General features: G+C 55.8%; 1 protein-coding gene across 1 annotated transcript; it reads left to right on the forward strand.

Annotated features, from left to right (window-relative positions):
• Nucleotides 1-8,079: 8,079 nt before the first annotated feature.
• SHISA4 (shisa family member 4) lies at nt 8,080-11,637 on the forward strand. The gene is made up of 5 exons (XM_047703692.1): nt 8,080-8,544; nt 8,844-9,015; nt 9,802-9,935; nt 10,749-10,916; nt 11,139-11,637. Exons 1-5 carry the CDS (start codon nt 8,472-8,474, stop codon nt 11,183-11,185), a joined length of 594 nt encoding a protein of 197 aa, XP_047559648.1. The 5' UTR covers nt 8,080-8,471; the 3' UTR covers nt 11,186-11,637.
• The last annotated feature ends 2,809 nt before the right edge of the window (nt 11,638-14,446 follow it).

A 14,446-nucleotide genomic window follows, 5' to 3' on the forward strand; every position in this document is an offset into this window, starting at 1 on the left:
TCAAGATAAACAAAAACAAAACAAAACAAAAATAAGGGACTGAGAGAGTTCTGGGCTGTGTTAAAGTAACTCCAGGTCTCCAGAGCCTGGTGAGTAACAGCTAGGACACCAAGGGCTTTCCCAGCAGTGGGCTGGGCTCTTAGTGGAAAGAACGGAAGGAAGCGGATTCTAAGTCCCTGCCTGATCTGTGACATTGATCAGGGAATACAGACAGATGATGCAAGCTGATAAATAAGAATGTTGTAACCACTGGGGTTTAATAGATGTTCATTATGAATTCAGAGCAAGGGATGCCAAACTAGACTCATAGTCTGATTTCATTAACAGATAAAATCTGGACACGGTAAAATCAAAGCATTAGGGAATGGGGAAGTTGGTTACTGGCCTCCAACTCTCAGATGACAAACCAGCTTATTGTGGAATGGTTTATGCTGTGCCCCTGGGTTCTGTCCTTGTCCCCTTATTTGATATTAATGACAGATGAGGGGGCTTTTTAATGCCTTATCCATTCCAAAAGAGGATATGAAGGCCTTTTACAAATGAAACAGCACTAGATAGGAGAGGGGCTGATCGGATTTTTTTAGATAGGGGAGGGGTTAGACAGAATCCCAAGCAGGTTGGGGGGATGAGGGGGGTTCATCTTTCAACCCTGGGGTCAGGACCTGAGCAGAAATCAAGAGTCGAATGTTTAACCGACTGGGCCACCCAGGCTCCAGGGCTGATCAGAATTTTAGACAACAGAAACCCCTGGGAAGGATGACAGTTTAGGATTCAAGCAAATACCTCTATAAGCTTTAAAATAGGCAGAATTTAAAGGTAAGGTTGTTTTTCAAAACTGATGAGTATGAAGAGAGTTAAGGATTACAGAGCACTGTGCTCTTGTTAGCAATTCTGTGTGGTGGTAATAAGTGTTTATGATGTCAGGAACTGTTAACATGTCCTTACTAAACTCCCGTGTCGTCCTGGCTGGGGTAGCAGACACAGATTGTGTAAGATCGTTTCAGTCCTCTGTGTCTGTCAGCAATCCTAGAGAGCTCTGTTCCATTATGGTGCTCAAACAGGAGGCTCCCCGACAGACGGTGAGCCCATCTGCAAGAGGAAAACCAAGCCCTGGAGGACCAAATCTGTGTTGGGGGGAAGAAGCTTGAAGGAGCTGAGAAGACAGGGGAAACAGGACACCGCTTTGGAAAATGAAAGGGCTGTTCGGGGAAAGACTATACTTCTCACCCCAGCCAGGCAGACGTACGACCAATAAGCAGATGATAAACTCAAAGCCAGGTTCTGACCACTACGTGTTCATTCTGCTCAGCAAATACTAAACTTTTTTTCCATGCAAGGCCAGTGCTAGACACTGGAGAGGCTTGGCCCCTTCCCTCAAGAAGCTAGTCCAGTAGGAGGTCAGAAATAATGCAACAGATGTGGGCAGTACTAAGAGAAGTACTGGGGTCCATCCCCTGATCAATGGTAACTGGGAGAAGAAGGCATGCAGGGTTACATGGGGAAGGTGACCCTTAAACTGAGCACTTGCGAGGTGGCTCCAACTGCTCAGGGTCCAGAAGCACCAAACAGCCAGTGACTGTTCCAAAGAGTTACTTGCATTATCTCACGTAGACCATCTAGTCACTACCAAGTGCAGGCTTTTTTGTTCACCCTGTCTACAGACTGATGGAACTGCAGCAGAGTCATTAAATGTTACCTGCCAAAAGTCACACAGCAAGGTGTGTGATTCTGATCCAAGTAGGTTTAGCACTTTTTGACAGTTTTCTGTCATCTCCCCCGTGCATTTGCCAGGCAGACGAGGGTGGGGTAGGACACCGCAGAGAAAAGAATCTTTAAGACCCTCACAGAATACAACTGCATTTTCACAGCTTGTACACGGGCTTAAAGTATTGGAATCTATGGTTCACAGGGCTCTTGGCCAGAAATCAGCTGGGGGATGAGTGTCGGCCAGACAAGGAGGGATCCTACAGGCCTTGCCCTCTTCCAGGAATGGATGAGCACTTACGAATTTTAGGCAGGGATGGGGCAGGATCCGGTTTGCATTTTGGAAAGCATTCTGATGTCTGTCTAAACTTGACTAGAAGGGGAGACCGGAGGAGGGAGTGCAGTTGAGAGGCCCGAGTGTCAGGAGGAGATGGAGCAGAAGACATCAGGCAGTGAAAGGTTGACAAGGGAGAGTCCATGGGCCCTGATGGCGGGTAGAGAAAGGTCTTCCAAAAGCGACAGCTGATGGGGGCAGGATTCAAGTAGCAAAGTGGCCAGCCTAAAGTGACCGTTAATAAAATTCTACCATTTGGGAATGATTTATCTTTCTCTGCCAGACTGGTACAGGTTCAGCAGCTAGCTAGGAAGGACCCTCACACTCCTTTCGTTTGTGTTGGGGATTTTTGTTTGGGGGCTTATTCTGTTAAGTTTCGTTTTTAGTGAGTGACATGACTGTTGTTTTCCTAAAATTGCAAATTACACCGGATCCTTTAGACCTGTATGGTACCCATGACTTAATGGCAGTATGCTGCAGGAAGAGAAAAGGAGGAACGCAGGCCTGACTGGAAGGCCTAGGAAGTCTCTCGGGGCTCGAGTGGCTCCAACGCTGCATGCTTGCCTAGCTGGAAGGTGAGGAGGAAGCTGCAGCAAATGAGATCCCCTCTGATCCTTGGTTTCCATATTTGTAAAATGGAGAACTAATACCTACCTCAGGGTTGTAGTTAGAATTAAAGATGACTTCATTAAAGCACTTCAAATGGGAGAGAGTGCTTCTCTCTGTGTCCCCCCCGCCCTCCAGAAGCTGGGAGCTATGTTTGGCTTCGTCTCCCTGACTCACTGGATTAGAATGACTCAGTTCAGTTTCACAGATGCTGCTGCTAAATTAGGGTCTCAGTGAGCCTCCGGGAGGCCAGCTCCGTGAGGAAGAACCGCAGCACTGCCATCCTGCCTGGGAACAGGATAGAAACAGGTGGTGGCTGCAGCTCCTACCTTCCACCTGCTACGTGCTTTTTCTGTGATGAGCCGCATGATATTATGTTATCGCTGTATTGGCTTGCTTTCCTTAGGTTTTTTCCCCTCTGCTTATTCCAAGAACGTAGCCAAATTTTTTGCATGTCCTTGCCTTAGTTGCTTTTGCAGAGTGGAAAGCAGAGCTGCTTGAGGACAGCCATGCTTCTGGAGCCTCTGTAGCAGCTTCATTGCACAGGGTCACAGAGGAAGAAGCAGGGAGAAAGAAAGGGGAGGGGGTCCCAGAAGAGAAGAAGGAGCAGAAGTCCATGGGGCCTGAATGGTGGAGACCCTGCCCGGATCCTGGCAGAGCACTTGGGGACAGGAGGACTTCTAAGGAAGAAGAGGCTGCACGGAGTCCCTGGGGAGGCAGGCTGCTGGGTGCCAGGGCTCCAGGGAATGGTGTCTGTGTCTGCGACCCCCAGGCCAGGACTGCTGGACTTGCCCACCCCTGAATGGCAGAGGACAAGGCCTGCAGCGCCCACCCTCAGCACTTTGCATTGTGTGAGATCCCAGGACCTTTTCATGATCCCAGAAGGGGGACTGATAATTCCCCTCTACAGGTCAGGGTAGAGACTTGGTCTGATCTAACTGGAGGGAAAGAAAAGCAATGCGGCGTTTCTCTTACACCTGGCCTTGAGATTGCGGATCAACACCTGATCTCCCATCCCTCACTGGCTTGGCTCCCTTGCCTCATCCCTGACTCACAGAGCGTCCCTAGCAAGAGCACAGAAATATATGTGGAGGCAAGAGGGTTGGGCTCCTGCCCAAGCTCTGCTAGTGACCTGTTATATGACCCTGAGTAAATTCTTTTTCCATTGAACAGGGAGAGACAATGGGCCAGAGGGCCTCTGCCAGCTGATTTGAGGATTCTAGTGGGTTTGACTGAACCATAGCCCATTATAAACAAGGAAGCCCAGCCCAGAGGGTTTAGGTGGCTTGTCCAAGTTTGCAGAGCAAGTAAGACACAGGGAAGGACCCACGCTCTGGTTAGGGGTTCAGAGCGTGAATTCTGGAGCCAGACTGCTTAGGTTCGGATCCTGGCTCTGCCATCCACCAGCTGGGCGACTTTGGGCAAGCTTCTTAAATTATCTGTACCTTCATTTCCTCATCCACAGAACAGGTGTAATATTAGTATCTGCATTAGGGACTCATTCTGAGGATTAAACTCAACACAGTACTAAGCACTGTGGAGTGCTGCCTCATAGTGAGTAGTCATAGCAGCCATTGGTCCAATTCCAAGCTCAAAGCAACTCTCACTACCCAAACTTGTCCTTGTAGAGCCTGTCACACCAGCAAAGGCCCTGTGCCTCTGTCGGTCTGAGAGATCCCCCCTGTGCCGTTGATTAAAAGGACTAGGCTGAAGACAGAGACCCAGGGTGGAAAGGACCAGCTGAGGCCCACGTCCCCAAATCCTTCCCAGGAGAGGGAGTGGGGATAAAGGAAAGAGCTGTAAACAGAACCGTCTTCCTTCCTTATCCTCAGATCCCAAAATAACACTTGTCTGCCCCCACCCTGCCCAGCTGGCAGAGGTGCAGTCTGAGTAAGGTGCCATTTAAAGATAACCTGGCCCTCCCCGTCTGCCCCACTGGTTGGGCTGGGCGCCTCAGGCCAGGCACTGGCTGCCTGGAACTGCTGCTGCTCCCACAGCCCCCCAGGGCAGGCTGTTCACAGCTGCCACCCAAAGAAGCCCAGCTAACCCCTCCTTTCCTGAGGCCCAGGCTGTAGAAGTTCTGCCCAGGTGCCCTGGGCCTCTGTAAAGAAGCAGAAGCCTGGTATTCTGGGGACAGGTAACCCTGCAAAGGCATTGTTAAATAGTGCTCCTTCCTACCAGGAGCTGGCTGGCCTGCAGCGAGGCTGATCCCCACTATCCTTCGCCCACCCGCAGACCCCTCCCACCAAGAGGACAAACTTGGGAGTCACAGTCTTCCATTCGCACTGAGAGAGAATAAAGCTAGACACCAGGGAAGACCTTAAGTTGCAAGAGAGATGTTTATTTGGGGACAGTGACAGCCAGGAGATCTGGTTCCTTCAGTGCCCAGCTAAGCCATGAGATCTTGGCCAAGTTTCTGGGGCTCTCCTGGGTCTTGCTCTCCCTAGCCCTGGGTTGCAAGGAAGAACCAGTGTGTGTTTGACACCCCAGAGTGTAATGAGATTAAATCAATGAAGAAAGGGCTCAGGGTCCTTGGGAAGAAAGGAAAGCGTAATTACCTACCTGCAGGAGGTGACTGTGCCAGAGGACAGCTGGGAGCTGGAGGACAGGAGAAAGCCTGGGACTAACCTGGAGGCAAGTAGGGGAGAGGAAGGGAGCTTCCCTTATCTCACAATGGCCCAGAATCCCCCTGAGCCAGACAGCTGGGTGGGGCAGAAGCCTCTGAAATGGAGGCTCCAGGGCTGTGGTCCTGGGAAGGCAGGAAGGTCCTGGGAGAGCCCAGGCCTACTCAGTTGGCTCTGATTTGAAGAGGAGCAAGAGGGGGGTGGGGAGGAGCCCTGGGCTGGTCATTCAGCCCAGCGGTGAGATGACTCAGCAGCACGCTTGCTTGCTCGCTCGCTTGCTCGCTCGCTCGGGTACCACAGCCCCAGGCAAAGCCCAAACTGGGTCACAGGCATCGTCCTAGGCCCTCCTCACTGCCCGGCTTCCGCCTCCCTTCCCCACTCTAAATATCCCGCTCTCTTCCCACATAGACTCCTGCTGGGGATAAGGGCTGGCTATCAAAGTTTCCCCAGGTACGTGCTCTGTATGCCAAGCATAGCGCAGAGCACTTTAGACATGTTCCAGGAGAGGCAGGCGGTGGACTGCGAGAGCCTGGACTTAGAAGTCACAGAAGCTCACCTTCAAATCCCAGCCGGGCAAGCTGGGAAAATTCACTTCCGGCCCCTGTACAAGGGGCAAATTCATCTGCAGTATTAGCTGCTAGCAGCACTATGATCATATTCCAGGCCCACTGGGGAGAGCCTGCTACTGGCAAAGTTCATATTTTGTCTCATCTGTTCAGAGATTAATTACTGTTTTCCTCTCCTTTTCCAGGAAAGTGCCTCTGCCCCTCATTGGGGCCTAGGAGACTGGCGTGATGAGGGGAAGAGTCTCCCAGGTGCCCTGAGTGGATGAGGTGCAGTAAAGCCCCTTCAGGCCTAAAAGATTTGGACAACCCCCTTCTCAGCGCCCCCAGTCCCTCTCCAGTGCTCCCACCCAGCCTCTTCCCACTCCTGCCCAGTTCCATGGCCTCCGCCAGGACTCAGGTCCATCATCAGGACAGAGTTAGCCTCAACCCATCTCCAGGCTCTCCCAACCCTGCCCATTCCCCGCCGGGCCCACCTCCAGCCCTTCCCCACCCTCTGTCTCAGTCTCAACACTCCCATCCTGCGGACTGAAAAGTTTCCCTAGAATTTTACAGTTAGAAAATCACTGATGGTGTTGTGAGAACTGGGTGTCGTGGCCAGCTGGAAGCCTCAACCAGGGCGAGGTTTGAGGAGGACCCGTTGGAGAGAAAAGGGGAAAAGGAGAAAAGCAAGAAAGTAGCTAGAAAAGGATGAGTTTCAGGAAGCCTGTGGCTTGGTTCTGTTTGGTCTTGTTTTGTTTTGTTTTACCAGGAGAGACTTGAGATTTCCGTTTTGCTCTGAGGAAAGAAGCTGATAAGAAAGGAGAAACTAAGGACCCAGAAGAAAAGAGAGAAGGCGGAGAGATCAGAGGGGGTCTAGAGTACACGTGGGAGGATCAGCCTTGGACAGGAAGAGAGACAGCCCTCGCTCTGCGCGTCAGGCTACCTACAATCATTACCAATGGCAAGGGCTGGGTGACAGCAGTGAGCACAACGGCCACAGGGTCGCACACTCGTGGAGCTTGCGCACTTGGATGGCAAAGGGCACACTGTCTAGGGGGTGGTCAAGGGCGAGACGTCTCTCTTCACCCCTCTGCTGCTGTGTTTCTGACTGGGTCCTGCATGGGTACTTACAATCACTTGCCCCCCCCCCCCCATTCCCCCATCAGACTACCAGCAACTACCTGAGGCAGGAACCAGTCCTCTTCTTACTCCAGCTCTTAGCTCCTCTCTTACTCCAGCTCTCAGGTTGGGTGTGCTAGCACACACATGGGCTCCTCTTCTGGACACCCTTCCTAACTTATTTGGCTCTGCGGGACCTCCCCTGCTCTGCCCGGGTTCCCTAACCTCCAAATACGGAGAGACTCACTGCACACCCTCTGCTGTCAGGAAGGGGAACCCACCTGGATTTAGAAGACTTGGGTCCTGCTGTTGTTGCCTCTGCCTCTCGTGGGCTGTACTATCTCTGGCAAGTCCTACAACTCCCTTGAGTCCTACTTTCTCCATCTGTACGATAGGATCGATGAGAACACCTGTCACCTGTCAGCTTCACTGAGCTCACCGAGTTGTGGAAACCCTCTCATGAGCTACCTGTCAAAGTGCTTTGTAAGGGACTGCACCAAGGCCACGGCTTGAGGTAGGCTTTCAGTTTGGTCCCTGGAGTGACAGCAGGTCCTGGTCAGGGTAGCCCAGGTAGCAGCGGGCATAGTGACATATATGTCACATACTGACAGTATAAATTTGTAAGGGGATTAACTGGCTCCCCCCTTCCACCAAAACCACTGTCTCCACTGTAATTAACTCTTGCCCTCCCTGTGCTCCCCTAGCCTATGCAGTATTTCTGCAGGACTGCTTTATGAAAAAAGGAGTTTTTGAAGGGTGTCTAGCTGGATGGGCTCCAGGTGGCCCCAGCCTGTCATCCCGACTGATGAGGCCATAGGCTGGTGCATGCCAGCTCTGTCCACTCAGAGGGGGAAGGGGCCATCTTAGGAAACCAGTGCAGCTGGCAGAGTCCAGGCCTGTGGGCACCGCCGGGGACAAAGCCGCTCTGAGCTGCCTCTCAATGGGTGCCTGTGTTCTGGGAGTGGGGGCGGGGTGCTCTCAGGCTCTTCCCTCCCCCCCCCCCCGCCGGAGGACGTCCTGGACTGGACACTGGGGCAGAGGAGGTCCTGCACAGGGAAAGGTCCAGCCCTGCCCTTCTAGGGTTGGCCCATGTGCCTGGGCACTCGGAGACAGCACCAGGATCGGAGCTTCTGGGGTCCGGGATACTGATTGGGCCCAGGCCGCGGGGGCGGGCCCAGGGCACGGCCAGGCCTCCCTGGCTGCAGAGTCCAGCGGCCCCGCTGTGGCCTCCGTGGCTCGGGCAGCAGGAGCCACGGTGGAGCCGGGGGCGGGGTGCAGGGTAGCACCCGGCTGGGAGAGGGGCGCCCAGCTCCCGAGCCCCGGGCTGGGTGGGCGTCGCCGGTGGGTGGCCCCCTGGGCCGGGCGCGGAACGTGGGGGGCAGGGTTACCGCGGCCCGGGCCTTAGTCCCGCCCTCGCAGGAGGCGGGAGAGGAAACCGAGCCTGGCGGCGGGCTGGGCCCCGCAGCAGCTCCCGCCGGCCGGCTTCGTCCTGCGCTCCACGCTCCCGGCGGCCGAGCTCGGCCGCGCCCAAGCCCCGCCATGCGGCCCCCGGGGCTCTGCGGGGCCGCGCCGCTGGCCGCGGCCGCCCTCCTGGTGCTGGGGGCTCCCCTGGGTAAGGGGTTGGGCGGCGAGGTGGCGGGGTGGGCGCGGGGCTCCGCTGGGTGCTGCTGGCCCGCAGGGAGCGGGAGGAGACCCGGCGGGGAGGCTGGGCCATGGGAAGCTGACCCGGGGCGCGGAGTCAGCCGCGGAGGGAGGCCGCCGGGTCTCAGGGGCGGAGCCCCTCGGGGTGGCGACGAGGGGCAGCTCCCGAGACCCGGGAGACGGCGGGCCGGGAGCCTGGGGGAGCGGGGCTAAGGGCGGACGGAAAGCTGGCCCGATGGCCATGGGCCCCCCACCCCAACCTGCCCGCAGCGCTGGCCGGCGAGGACTGCCTGTGGTACCTGGACCGGAATGGCTCCTGGCATCCAGGCTTTAACTGCGAGTTCTTCACCTTCTGCTGCGGGACCTGCTACCAGCGGTACTGCTGCAGAGACCTGACCTTGCTTATCACCGAGAGGCAGCAGAAGCACTGCCTGGCCTTCAGGTGGGCCCCCGCCTCCTCCCCCGCCCCCTCCAGCCTCCTCTCAGGAGGCCTCCCCTGGCCTCCCCTCCTCCCTGTCTCCTTCCTGTCCCTCTCCATGTCCACCTCCACAGCCTCAGCCCAGACCTAGGACGCAGCCTGGTGACAGAGTGGGTGTTGGTGCTGGGGCCTGGAAGCTCTAGGAAAGGCGTATTAACCGACTTGCGCTTGGTGGAGGGTGGGTACATGGGGCAGCTCTGTGGGAGAAGCTCTGGCAAGAAGGCAGGAGACGTGGGTTTGATTCCCAGGTCCACTTCTCCTTAACCGTGTCATTCTGGGGAAGGCTCGTCCTCTCCTGGGTCATTATTTCCTCTTCACGAAATGCAGGGGTTGCCAAACTAGTGGTTTCAAACTTTTTGCAGGGAACTGCTAATATAGAAAAGGTGTAAGGAGACTGCATGTTGGAGGGTTGATAGAAAGGGGCTCTAGATTATTTCTAAGGTGCCTTTCAGTGCTAACATGTTCAAAGTCTAACCAATTAAGTTGTAGACGTAGGAGCAACGAAGTGGGGAGCACACTACAAATCCCGGCATGCCTCACACTAGGCAGCCAGGCAGCATGGTCTTCTGGGACATGGAGGTCCCCTAAGATCTCCTCCACAGGGACTGGGCAGAGCCCCTCAAGGAACCCCAAATCTCAGCTTGCTGTGGCCCCCTGCTGGCCAGGAGTTGGAGCACAGTGTTATGGTCACCATAATGAGGAGTCCCTCCTATGAGTGTTGGAAGGTGAGGGGACTGTTCTTTGTCTAAGTCCCAAGACCATAGCAGGCATCGCCTCAGCTGTGATCCTCTTTGTGGCTGTGGTGGCCACCACCATCTGCTGCTTCCTCTGTTCCTGCTGCTACCTGTACCGCCGGCGCCAGCATCTGCAGAGCCCATTTGAAGGTATGTACAGTAACGGGCGAGATGAATCCGATAGGCTGGTCCGACCCCCGTGGTGGACACCAGAGAGTTCAAGCGTGTGTGAACTGTGTAGCAGCGAGTGTGCTTCTGTGTACATACACCTGCCAGCCGGTAACCCCAGAAATAAAAACGTGGCCAGGGCTCTATGTGAACCAGCAGACTTTGTGTCCGCGGACATGCGTGCATGGGAATATTCAGATGTGCGTGGCAGGCCGTCTGTCAACAGTGGTGTGTGTGCATGGGCACAGGCATGCACGTGACTCTTGGAAAGGACACGGGATGGGGTCTGTAGCCGTGAGCATTAATTGCATGAACCCTAGTGTACAGTGGAATGAATGTATGCCTGAGTGCTGACATGTGACCACACATTCACCCAACCCTGTTGGGTGTGGGAGTGGTGACGCCGCACGGGGGATCAGAATGGGAGGAAAAGGCTGAAGGCGGACCCCCTGAGTGGCAGCTGTGCTAGATAACAAGATACCAGACTCTCGAGCTGCCCTATCCTTGCCTAAGTGGGACATTCCCCGGGCTCTGTTGTCTGGCTCGTGAGGCCTCTGAAACCTGCTGAGGGGAGCAAACCTGCTAAACACAGACTGACTCTCGGGGACCACGTGCAAAGCTCCCCGCTCAACTCTGCCAGGCAATGTCTGAGAGGCAGAGGCAGCAGGTGGCCAGCCTGGAGCCGCCAGAACAGACAGCAGAGGCCCAGGGGTGCTTACCTTGGTTTCCGGGGCAGGAGGAGGAGGTTTTGCCATGGATGTGGAGTTTTGATGCTGATCCTTGTCCCCCACCTAGGCCAGGAGATTCCAATGACCGGCATCCCAGTGCAGCCAGTGTACCCATACCCCCAGGACCCCAAAGCTGGCCCCGCACCCCCACAGCCTGGCTACATGTACCCTCCTAGTGGTCCTGCTCCCCAGTATCCACTCTACCCGGCTGGGCCCCCTATCTACAACCCTGCAGGTAAGTGAGCAATCTGGAGTCTCTTGCTCCCGCCTGCCCCCTACCTCTGTGCTGGGACCTCCGCTGCTCTTTTCTTACCCTGAGTCCCTCTCCCAGACTTCTGCCTCAGCTGGAAACATCCCGGCTACCTCTTCCCCATGGATCCTTCATGCCTCTGGAATTGGGGGTCACTTCCCAACCTCCCATGCCCCCCTACCCTCATCCTGTCTCCTTGGCTTTCAGCTCCTCCCCCCTATATGCCACCACAGCCGTCCTACCCAGGAGCCTGAGGAACCAGCTGTATCTCTGCTGCCCCTTCAGTGATGCCCTTCTTCTGTATCTGCATCTGGCCGTGGGGGTGGGCGAGGGTCCTCTACTCCTCAGGCCCAAGACCAAGCCAAGCCCTGGGTCTTGCTGGTGATGGAGCCCCAGGGAAGTAGACCAGGAGCTGAGCTGGAACTTGGCTGTGAATGAGGGGTAGGTGGGGAGGGCTTGGGATCACTGGACTATTTTTACCTGGGACAAGAGAAGGACATGAAAGCCTGGGTCAAGACCCCTGCTTTCTCAGAGTCCATCAACTTCCAAGATCCCAGCCAGGAACGTTGGGGCCCTCCCTGTTTGCTCACTGTGGGCCGGGGCAGAGCAGGGAGAGGGCTCCATCAATAGTGGGCGGAAGCCCTGCTCCCGGCTGCCCCACTGGCCACAGGGCTCCAACTGCTGGATTAAAGCTGTAAAGCTGTAACTCATGTCAGTTGCCTCATTGGGCCCGTCCACACCTTCCAGGAGCTCTGCCTGCAGCTGGGCCCTGAGTGCTGCCAGTGCCACATCCTCCAGGCTGGGAAGGCAGGCGCCAGGGCTGGAGCCCAGCATCCCCCCTCACCTGCTTCCGCCAGCAGAGCCACGCCCAGGCTGAGGGCTCCTTGAGCTGGTTCCCAAAGCCAGTGAGGTGGATTTTGCCACAGCTGGGAAGAGGGGGCTTATTTGCATTACAGAGATTGCCCACTAGGGGTCAGGCCCCCGTGACATGGAAGGCACTGCACATTTGTACAAAGGCACTTTCCCCTTTCCGGGGACACTTAGCTTCATGTGTGGGTCCCGACACTGGCTGACCTTGGGTGTGTCTCTGAGAACAGTTTTCTCAGCTATCCCATGGAAATGATGCCTCAGGGCTGTCGTGAGGGTGAAATATGTACATGAAATTGTGACCGCTGTCTGTCCTTCCTGATCTGAAGGGTTCTAGGAGCCAAGCGGAGGGATTGGGCCGCCCAAGAGGTTGGTGCGAGGTGTTCCTGTCGGCTGCCTTGGATCATCCGGACTAAGACATTAAACCCCCACTGAGCCAGGCAGATGCCCCCACCCTTGGAGATGCTTGGGTACCAAGCTCTACCCTCTTCCCTTGCCTTGTTCCCTGAGGACCTGGGTCCTCGTGCTCTCAGGACTTGTCTGGTGACAGATCTAGGGAAAGAAGTTTTACAGTTTTTAATTCAAGTGGGAAAAGTGCCAGCGTGGCTTGGCAACACCACCTCCAACCAACAGTCTCCTTTCCCCAATACCCATATGCTCAGCCCCTCCTCCCCTCCCCCAGGCTTCCTCCAGCCCCACAGCCTTGTCCTCCAGCTGAGTTCTGCATATGGCCACTATGCTAACCATGCCCTCTGGTGCCCACAGAGTGTCAGGGAGGCTCTCGTCACACAGGCTGGAAGTGGGGGGCTCCTCGGCCAGCGTCAGAGACAGCTGTAAGCAAAGCTAGTAACAGCTATGGGCAGAGCCTCCGTCCAGGGAGTCACAGCTTCCTCCCATCCTCATTAAAATTTCAGGGGGCCCAGGAGTCTGCCCCTGGACCTGACCAGACAGAGAGGGAAAGTTAATGCTGAGGGGCAGGCAGAGCTGGGGCCAGAGCTACAAATCCACCTCCTCTCTGAGGGTGAGAGCAAGTGGTGGGAGCTGTGGTCACACAGAGTCCTGGCTTCTGGTCTGCAAATTCTGCCTTCATTCACACTTCAGGAGGGGGTCACCAGCTCATCTCAAGGGTTGGAACCCAGTTAGTTTTCTCGCTCTCTCGCTCTCCCTCTCCCTCCTGAAGCTGAGAGGTGGAAGACATTGGCAGGATAAGGTTTCTGAGTTTCCCTAAGAAAAGAGGTGTAAATGAATGCATGGCCATGCCCAGCTGAATTAATTATCCTTAAATCCACAATCTGGGGCCAATTAAAAATTGCTTTGTTGACTGGAGTGGAAGGTAGGTTTATCCCAGTCATAGCTGCCTCCCAGGAGGTGCCGTCTCCCCTCCCCAGCATTTCCAGGCAATTCACTCTACACTGAGAATTCTAAGGAAAAGGGGATAACTACGACAGAGTGGGGCTTTCGCATGCCCCAAGCGGAGAGAAGGCGCCTCTCACATCCTCTAGCTCTGTTAATAGGGCAGTCCCCCTGAATCTTTCCCAAAGCTCTCCATCTATGAGCCCATCTCATCTGCTTACCACCAGGGGAAGAGGGCCAGCAGGAGCACAGAGCTGTAGCTGCCCCTCCCCATCTTCTTGTTCAGCAGCTAGCACCCCTGAAAACCAGGTAGGCACCCTACAGATGAGAGGAAGATAGAGGGCAGGAGGAGCGGTGACGCTCAAGGATTTACACTCCAGTGGTGTAAGTGGGGTCCTGAGTTGCGAGGGCACACTCAGGACCCCTAAGGGGAGGTCTGGGAGGCACAGACGGAGAGGAGCAAAAGCAAGTACTCCTCTTCCTTGGGTGCCTCAGGCAGGGGAGGGGGAGGCTGAGCTCAAAGGGGGAAGGCAAGGGTTCAGATGCAGGGAGAGAGCTGGAGCAGAGGTGAATGGGAATAACAATGGGGGCCCCCCAAAAAGGAAAGGGGAGCACAGTGAGGGGAGAGGAATGGAATTGGGGCAGCTGACACTTGAGGCAAGGAGTGAGGGAGGGTAGGTGGGATAAAGGAAGAGGAGTTAGAGGCCTGGAAAAGGTGCACGGGCCAGGCAGAGCAGGTAGAACACAGGGCAGGGGGGTGGGAGGGGGTGGTTCACCAGGCCTGGACTCCCAGGACAGCAGTGGCCACCTGCACAAGAAGTGGCATAAGGGGTAGCTGGGCCCCAGGCTTGAGAGTGGCCTGCAGAGGGGCGGGGAGCATGTGACACAACAGGCTTGGTGATCTTGGTGGTCCAGAAGCCACCCTCGGTGGGTGACTCGCGTCCAGATCTTTCTTAAGCTTCTTAGGCCCGTGTGAGTGGCCATGGTCCCAACTCACAGCTACAGCCAACAGCCCCTGGCTCACTGGTTAAGTTCCCGCGACAGGAAGTGGGGCGAGTAGGCGGCCGCCATCCCCCCATGGCCAGTGACAGGGCCTCAGTCCTACCTAGCCCGGCATCCCCTAAGGCCTGCGGCGGCAGGGCCCGGAGGTAGGAAGCCTGTGCAACAGTGGGTGTTGGCGGCGGGCCCCGCGAGGGACGGGGCAGCCAGATGCGAAGACGCCCTCCGTTGGGGGAATGGAGACCCAGGATGTGGCCCCTGGAAACAAAAAGGGGCCAGCCGTGGCGGAAGTAGGG

The sequence above is a fragment of the Lutra lutra genome, chromosome 15 (assembly GCF_902655055.1).
Source record: "Lutra lutra chromosome 15, mLutLut1.2, whole genome shotgun sequence".
NCBI classification, from domain to species: domain Eukaryota; kingdom Metazoa; phylum Chordata; class Mammalia; order Carnivora; family Mustelidae; genus Lutra; species Lutra lutra.